The following is a 9,417-nucleotide window of genomic DNA, read 5'->3' on the forward strand; positions in this document are numbered from 1 at the left end:
TTCGCTAGCTTGCTACATCTGTATGTGACTTGAATTGAAAGTTGTTGGATTCCTTGGAAACAGAAGAGTTGGGCTAGCTAGATGTGCTTACCTGAGATCCCAGAGTTGATTATAATCAAAGAGCTGGGCAGATCAGTAATGGGTTTATAATTGCTATACAGCGTCTTGCAAATTTGTAGGAAAACTTTATTAAGTCTTTCATTCCTTAGTAAAAACGTTGAAGTTTGTTAGTTTTTGCTGAATGCAGACTTGATTTTTATATTAAACTGGATTTATTAAAAGGATACATAAGCCTGGCAGCTGCTTTCACGTCTTGATGTTTCAATGTTTGAATCAGCACCCTGGAACCACCCTCCCACCCCAACCCATCCTGTCCCATCCCGTCCCATCCCTTCCTATCCCGTCCTGTCCTGTCCCGTGCCATCCTGTCCCATCCTATCCCATCCCGTCCCGTGCCATCCCATCCCCACTTCATTATTTTCTTAAATTGTTTAAAAAATACTATTCTATGAAGCCTCCCTAGGGATCCGCTTATGAAAAATGACAGACTGCCTTTGCTGATACTGCTGTTTGCGTCGTTTTCGTTTGTCACACTGGCACAGCAGTAGCATCTTGAAAGTGTTTCTGAATGTTTTGTTACACAGCGCATAGCACATGGGGTTCACCGTGCTATTGATGTAACAAAGCCAGTACCCCAGGTTCCAGAAAGTTTTGGGGATACAGCTGCAAAAGGTGTTCACCAGAACCATGATGTTATATGGGGTCCAGGTAATGATGAAGGCAAACAAAATGGCACTGAGTGTCTGTGCCGCTTTCTTTTCTTTGATAAGTGACATTCGTTTTCGCTTTGTGATCTGACTTCTGGTCTTCGAGGCAAACTTTTTTGCCAGGGTTGCTTCCTTGAAGGACAAGGGCAGGGCTGCAGATGTCTTGGTCACTGATGAGATGCCATCAGAAGCTGTGGTTGTCTCTGCTGAGCCCGGCTGAATTGGAAGCTTAGAAAAGCTCTTTTGGAAATTTCCACCATCCTGAACACTTTTGGGAGGATGCAATTTTTTAGGTTTCTTTTCCTTCGATTCTGTGTCAGATTTCTGCAGTTCATCCCCTGACTCATGCAAATCTTCCGAGGAGGGTAGTTTCGTGGAATTGAGGATGGCACTGTGACCAGGAAGCTTCAGCACAATTGAATAGATGGCTCTGGTCTCTGCAGCGATGTCTTCTTCATCAGAGGAGGCTGAATTTTCAAGGGAGGCAGCAGCGTCATTGTTGTTCCAGCTGTCACTGCTGCTGTGCTCTTGGTCCCCCTGGTCTGTGTTGGGTTCCCAGCTCTTCATTGTGAGCCAGAAGTGGCAGCGTCTGTATTTCCTTCGGGTGGAGCGTTTCATGCTCTGCCGTTGCAGCTCGTAGCTGCTGCAGCTCCGGGAGCTGCCTGTCTGGTGTACGAAGCGTGCTGCCTCTGCTTCACTGCCCGAAGCCTGTAGCCCTGCTAACTCTTTGGTGCGCTTCTCGGTCTCCTTGTAGATCCTCCAATACAAAATGCTCATAATGGTGACTGGCAAGTAAAAGGCAGCTATGGCAGTGCCAAAAGTGATGACAGGTTCACTTAGAAACTGGATGAAACATTCATCAGGAGGCACAGTCCTCTCCCCAACAAAATACTGCCAGAACAAGATGGCAGGGGCCCAAAGAACAAAAGAGACGATCCATGCTAAACCAATCATCACCCCAGCTCTTTTGGTTGTTCGTTTGGCTCTGTACGTAAGTGGCCTAGTGATGGAAAAATACCTGTCAAAACTTATGACAAGGAGATTCATGACAGAGGCATTACTGGCGACATAGTCAATGGAGAGCCAAAGATCACAGGCCAAGTTTCCCAAAGCCCAGTGGTCCATGATGATGTATGTCGTGTAAAGATTCATGGAAATAACACCGATGATCAAATCTGCACAAGCAAGACTCAACAAGAAGTAGTTGTTGACTGTTTTCAGTTGTTTGTTAACCTTAAATGCAACGATCACTAGGATGTTTCCTATGATGGTCACCAGTGCAAGGATCCCAGTGAGGAAAGCAATCAAGACTACTTGCCAGACAGTGTGTCCACCCAGAGGGTCTTTGCTTGTGGCATTTAGGGACATGTTTGTTGATTCCACAGTGGAGAAGGGAAAACTCTGTGTGGTCTGAGGGAAATCATAGCTGCCAATGAGTGACGCTGCTTCATCAAGGAGTCCCGGTCCATGTGAATCTCTCTTCCAGAAGGAGCTCACATTTGAAAACAGGGGCGAGGCTGAACTGTTATTTTGCATGATCATTGTGGCTCTCTGACATAGTCTGCAGCAGGGAAAAAACAAACAAAAATCAAGTGAACAGGTGAAGATGGTAAATAGATAACTGTCCTCATACTCATACATAATATCCCTTTAGCACTTTGAAAGATATCTTTAAAAGCCAAGCCGCCTGTGCCACATTCCAAGTCAAACGCCTAAGTGTAGTACTCAGCTTACAGCTGTGATTAATCTGAGCTCTTCGTACTAATCACATAGTGTTTCCTTAAAAACATTCAGTCACAGAAGAACCAAAATCCCAGGAGAATTTGAACCCACAGTAATACTAAAATGCCCCCTAACTCTAACTCTTAATTAAAAAATTCCCTGACGAATCTGCCCTGAACTCTACATCTCAACAGCCCACTATCCTGGAGCCTTCAAAACCCAAATGCCAGACACATGCAGCCACAAATCCTCCAAGTTCGAATCAACGCTGGTCTGCAGTGCTATTCTGGCACTAGCAAAACACAGCGCCAGCCTTTGCTGCCTCCAGCTACAGCTAATGACAAACAAAAATATTGTTCTGTCTTTCCTTAAACTATAGAGATACAAGCCAGCATCGTTTCACTGTGTCAAGCTACTCTAACTTGTGAGGCTGCAAAGATCTTTTCATTTTCATCTACGTTTCCGCTACCTGATAAAGGTACTAAAAGTTCTCATTAGCACTTTTTGCACATGCCACTATTCATTTTTAATGCCCATTTTTATACTCGGACTAAGGATTTTGTACATCTAATGACTTCACAATGTCTTTGGGGCAACACATGTTAAAATTTCCTTTGAAAATATGGTCTCTAGAGTCAGGAAGAAATGTTTGGCAGATGTATGTCAAAGCAATCATTAAACACTTTAGGAAAAGAGGAAAAAAGCATGAAAGGGATTAATAATTAAGCCTTAATCCTTTTCCCCAAATACTTATGTAAAATCAAGACATGCTCAGAATAGGAATTTGCATTTCCTTTATTTCATTAACTTCTGTGGTCAACTGACTAGATTCATTGTAATAAATCAAGTATATCATGAAGAAGCAAGAATTCTGATGACAAAATCCATCACCAACTGTAAATGTTGAAAACAATATGCTGTCAAAGAAAAATATTTCTTTGTTTTCTAACTGTGAATCCTTCCAGAGTCAATATGTTATGGCATGAGATAATAATGAGTATCACAATGCACTGGTGTTACAAAAAATATTTTACCCAAAAGAGGAGGTTTTGGGTTTGGTTCTTTAATTAATTTCTAAATTCTGTTTTCCCTTGAACGGTACTTGGTTTTGTTAGCAAGCTGTAAGACTATGTGATTTTAAATGGTGCAGTTTCTTTGACATGTGCAGTAAACAGACCAACAATTCCTTCCCTTAGCTTATGCACAATAACTAACACAACCCCCCCCATATTTTGATATCTAGTGTAAACGAGAGATTAATTTTTCTCTTTATTAACAGGAAGGCAAGGTTACAACAATGCTGCCTTATTCTGATCTAATTCAATCCACTTTTAATGCATTCATCATTGTATCACACAGGATCTGAACATAATAATAACAACATTATAATAACAACAACAGTAAATATTGCTCTGGGAAATCACACAGTTAAATTTAACTCTTTTCCTGACATAAAGATTGAAAATTTGGAGCAACTCAAACAATTTCTAAAAAGAAAAATGGTAAGATTTTTATAAACTGTAAACCAACATTGATAACTTTGATTTTCTTAAAATTTTCTTAAAATCAAAGTAGGTTGAAACCAAAATTATCTTTTATCAAAAAACTTTGACATTCCAAGTTTTCTTTTCTTTGCAAAGTTCATATGAAAGAAATGTGCAGTTTTGAATGACATTTCAGGCAAAAAGAGATTCTGAAAATTTGTCAAGCTGCTCCTCTAAAATGTTCAATATTTTTTACCATTTTAATTGTTCCTTTCCCAAGAAAATATAAATGAACTTTTCTGACACAATTTCACCATGTCCTTGCCATCTATTAGAGAAGCTGTGGGACACAACATATTTCTTTTTTTTTGTTCCTCAAGATATACTACTTCTGACTATGGAGCTGGTGTAGCTCAGGCCAGCAAGCATACAGCAACGTGTCCTCACCGATCCCTATCATACTGTTTCAAAGAAGCTGAAAAAGTCAAATCTGCACTGCGTGAGAGAGCTAGACTCATCCCACCTACACTAATGAAATGGAAGTCTGCAGAAAGTCATTTGCAAAAAGGCAAGCAGAGGTCTGGATGAGAAGCACGCTCCTTTGTTTTTCATTCACGCCCCCTCAGGTACACTCATAGGAGCTCACTCCCTTGCCTTGACCAAAGACGACATGCATTTACATGTCTATAAAAATGGAGATCCCACATACTCAAAAATTACAAATGAAGGCCCATGAAACCCAATGTACAATAACGAAGATAGTGAAGCAGTATTCAGGTTTGGCTTGCCCCTTTCAATGCGTGGGTGAAACAAACACACAGTTCACTTGTGAGCAACCACTTAAGCAACTGTTGACAATGTTCTTGCCAGATGTTTATGGGTCAGGGTGGTTACTCACAGTAGGGAAGAAATCTTTGACTCAAACAGGATTGCTGGAAACCATCCTTCTTGCAATGTTCTACTTAGCAAGCAGGCATCTTTTCCAGAGCTGTCAGATAGGATGAGGTCAAAACCAGAATAGTATGAGAGAGATCTGAAATAATGATATTTGCTAAATATATGCCAGAAATTATTAATGTTATGGGATGCAGACCTTCCTTCACTGACATTAGGGACAGAGAGCAGAGGATGAAAGCCAGAAAGCATCCCCTCCACAGACATACACTTGTAAAACCTCTACAAGGTAACAGCCAACATAGTCAAGTATTGACTGAGAAGTCTGACAGGTAAGTTTAGATGGTGATGATATCATTATGCTGCCTTTTCATAAAAAAAGACAAGCTATTATCTTTTAATACACAAGAAAGGCCCAGGCAGAAGATACTGATAAAGGAAATGAAACTTTCACTACAGGGCATAGAATAAAAACCAATACCATTTAGAACTGATGGTAGAAATAACAGTATTACTAAGAAATAAAAATAGTTGACAGTTTGGTAGTACTTCCCATTTTCATTGCTTTGTGTTTCATAACACAACAATAAACTAACCTGTGTTAGCCTTGGCAGTCCAAAACAACTACCACATAAAAGATACAAATAATCTTGCAAAATTAATGTGTAAAAGCTGCATCATCTATCATCTACCTTTAGGAAGCCAAAGCTAGCCAAGTTATCCATCGTTTTCCAAAACTTCCATGCATTTCTGCTTTCTCTATAAGAATTGCTACAGGGAAAGAGAGAGCATCCTGGGTTCAACAATACGACAGCGTGAGCTGCGGTGCAGCCCGCCAGCACCTGCCCAGCAAGCCAAGCTCAAAGACAGAATGACGTGCGGCCAAGTGGGAAAGCAGCCACAAATATTTTGGTAAAACAAACAGTGCAGCACAGCCTGAGTGAGGCAAACAAACCAAACTGTGAAATGATTACAGGTTTATATACTAGGATAAGAGTTTACAGATCATTAGTACGATACACTACATTACAATTTCAAGCCAGGGAGTAACAAAGGAAACTTTTTAGCCCAAGAATATATAATTACTTACCTAAGATTACTGCTATGCTATTCACTGTGGTTTGGTTTTTTTTGTTCTTGTTTCTGCTTTCTAAGAAGAGCTTATGAAAGGTACAGGCCACAGAACACCAGGGGCAATGTACACTTCCCAGCATTATTCAGGAAAAGTGTAGGCCCAGTACAGGCAATGGCTGTACAGACTTTCACATACATCCTTCCCAATGTACCTCTGCTCCCTGCCCCATTGGAGGGACTGAGATATTAGATATCCCACTAAGACCCACTGGAAGGGAAGGAGAAAGCAGCTACAGAAATGGTCACTAATTTCAATAAATGGGTATAACACAGATTTAAAAACCTGAATTTTTTGAATAGTCTAATTCATTGCAAATTGCTGTAAATACAAAGTAAAATAGAATAGACAGTAGGAACAGTGCTGTCACATTTTCACTGCATTTCATTTCTCTCTACTTATTTCATATTTCAGCAGTTTTGTGAACAGTTCACATTTCAGTTTACCAAATTTTTTCCTTTCCTTAAACTTTCCTATTCACAAACACACAACCTCCATTTTTGCAGATAAGTCTATTTTCTTGCTGTCTTTAAAGGGCTCTAAGATGCGTTTTCCGGGAAGTCAGACGGCACTCTATGGGCTTGGCTATACGTGAGCTCAAAATCAGCAAACCTTTATGACTGAAGAATTTCACATCTCATCTGTTTGCACAGACAAGAAAATTGCTTACCTTATTTTTCCATTTTCCTCTGCTTTGCTATTGTATACACATTAGCCTAAACAGCAGAGAACACCATGCAGTGAATTATAAAACTGTTTTCTAACATAAAGAAATGAAGCCTTCAGAATGCTTAATGCAGTTACCTGAACTAGCACATAAGCTTTGTTCCAAAACTAATATTTAGTAAAATAAAAATATATATGAATTTTAAACTTTTCCTGAAATTATTCCCAAGATTACATATACCTATTTTTCAAATCACACAGAGGTTTTTTTCAAAATAAAATAAAGGATTTTAAAAACCTGAAATGAAAAAAATGAAGATGCAAGTATTCACACTAGCATTCATGGTTTTACATTTATTATATAGCAGCTCACATCACTTGCAGCTAGTGTAGCACAAGACACAGGATTCCTTATGAATGTGTATGTGACAATAGGAAGCACAGTGTAATTATCAGTGAACAGGACCTCAGATTTACCATGACTTACTTATACTGATGATTAAATATATTACACTCAATATAGTTTTGCCTCTTTGCAGAATGAGAATACAGATCCATAGAAATTGATCCCATTATGAAATATCCTGGCCACTGTCTTACACATTAGATACAAACAAATAACTTGATATACTCTTATACTTTTATATATATGTACATACACACATAAGAATATATACATATGAATATATGTCATATAATGTGACAAAAGTATGTGTATATAAGCTGCAGATGAAAGTATATGTATATATCTGCAGCTATATATACACAGTGTGTACATATATATACACACATACATATATCTGCAGATATATATACATACTTTTGTCACATTATTCCAAACATTGTTATAAGTAAAGACTCTTTTACTGATTAGCTATCAGCTTGATATAGATAAAGCTCAGTCAAACATATCACACTAACACTTCAATCCAAGCTCTTCCATTTTCCATCCATAAAGACGTTTTGCTTATGCTTACTAAAATTACCTAGATTTAATGTCAGTACTTTAAAATCACTTCTGTGATTAATGAATTAGATTTGCTTATTATTTGCTTACTGTGTTGCTGCTGTTAGTGTGTAAGGTGTAGCATGAGCAAACTAGGAACACATTTCTTTAATCATATGTGTTGTTTCATGACTTTGGAGAGTGTTTAGAGAACCTAATGTACAGCACCAAGCTACCTGATCTGTCTCCCTTGCTGGTCTGCAGTCAGCAGAAGGCAGCATCCCTCCCAGGGAGGAGAGGTAGGGGATGCTACCGTAAGTGTTCCTGCTGGGACGTGTAAGGACGCCACACTGGGAGCACCTGAGGCTGCCCACCTAACACAGCCAGGAAATTCGGTATCTAAAGCTGGGCGATGGGAAGAGCCTCTTTTATGCCTTCATTTGCCAGTTAGCTTTTGCCAAACATCTACCATCTCCTTCACTTGGAGAGGCTTACGTTCATACTGCCCAGCTGTACCTGCAGCATCCACTGTGGGCCTTGCTTGCTTATACTGTGTTTGCTTTTACAATATTTGCTCTTCCAAACACTTTACTTCATGTAGTATGAACCCTTCACTGAGGGTTTTTATATTATGATAGAAATGCAACTTTGAATACTAATGTGTTTTAACGGACAGTGATTTCAGTGGAAACATCTGCTTATTTACACAGCTACAAAAGTAAGACTAAATACTGTGTTACCACTAGGACTAGAAAAGAAAAAAAATCTCGGAAATATTGCATCTGTTGCCATTTCAAAAATCCAGATGTGTATTTCTGACCCCTTGCACTTAAGACTTCCATTTAAGACTGAATTTGTTACATGAACTGTATAATTCTCTTGCATAATTTTTCCAAATATGCCATATATAACAAACATACATCCTAGTCTGCATAGTTAAAAGACAGTGATTTTAACAGATATCCACATTTACTGAATAAGTGTTTCTGTGCTATTTATTATTTATTTATTCTTCAGCCTCAGTGATCCAATACTCATTCACTCCATGACTTTTAGTTTCAAAATAATCCTATCTTGAAACCCTCTAAAATGATTCCAGGGAGAAGCTTCAGAAATGAGCTACTAATCTCAGTTGTGATATGGCCTAAGGGCAGTGAAGGTTTATCACGTGTAGCAGCAGCAGACTTGCTGAAGGAACGGTACTTTTCTTTCTCGGGCATGTGCACTTAGTGGTTACTGTCTGAACAACTCATACAGAGCAAAGTGAAACCGTCAAAAGCCTCAGCTTTGATGCGTCTACAATTTTCAAATGCTTGAAAACGAGAGCAAATCAGGTCTTGCTTAATTAAGATTACAGTAAATATTGACTATCAACTGGAACAGTTAAATCTATGAGGTGCGTTCTTATGAACAGAGGAAATTATTTAAATTCCAGGCAGTTTCTCTTTCAGAGAGCTTTATTAGAATTACATCCCATCTGTCTAATTGATATTGGAGGAAACAGACATGTGGTCCGAAATGTAGTCAGAATGACAAACAAATACTGAGAGTTTTACTCAATCCACTGACTTTGCCGGTATCTGGGGACAGGAAGGTTTGGCTGAGGGGTTAGTTACTACGTTGAATTTAAACATGATATTAGATTGAGATGAAAGAAGAATACCAGACATTTAATTATCTCATTTATGCTTGAGGGGTGCATGTTTTTTACTTTGATTAAAAAACTATCCATCTCAAGATACTTCATTTCAATATTTTATTGTATATACACTTTTTTACATAGTATTGCTTAATATTTTGTTATTT

General features: G+C 38.8%; 1 protein-coding gene across 1 annotated transcript; it reads right to left on the minus strand.

Annotated features, from left to right (window-relative positions):
- Positions 1-506: 506 nt before the first annotated feature.
- CHRM3 (cholinergic receptor muscarinic 3) lies at positions 507-2,342 on the minus strand. The gene has a single exon (XM_050894517.1). The coding sequence runs from the start codon at positions 2,307-2,309 to the stop codon at positions 507-509; it is 1,803 nt and encodes a 600-aa protein (XP_050750474.1). The 5' UTR covers positions 2,310-2,342.
- Between the last annotated feature and the right edge of the window lie 7,075 nt (positions 2,343-9,417).

This window comes from Gymnogyps californianus, chromosome 3 (assembly GCF_018139145.2).
Source record: "Gymnogyps californianus isolate 813 chromosome 3, ASM1813914v2, whole genome shotgun sequence".
Taxonomy (NCBI): domain Eukaryota; kingdom Metazoa; phylum Chordata; class Aves; order Accipitriformes; family Cathartidae; genus Gymnogyps; species Gymnogyps californianus.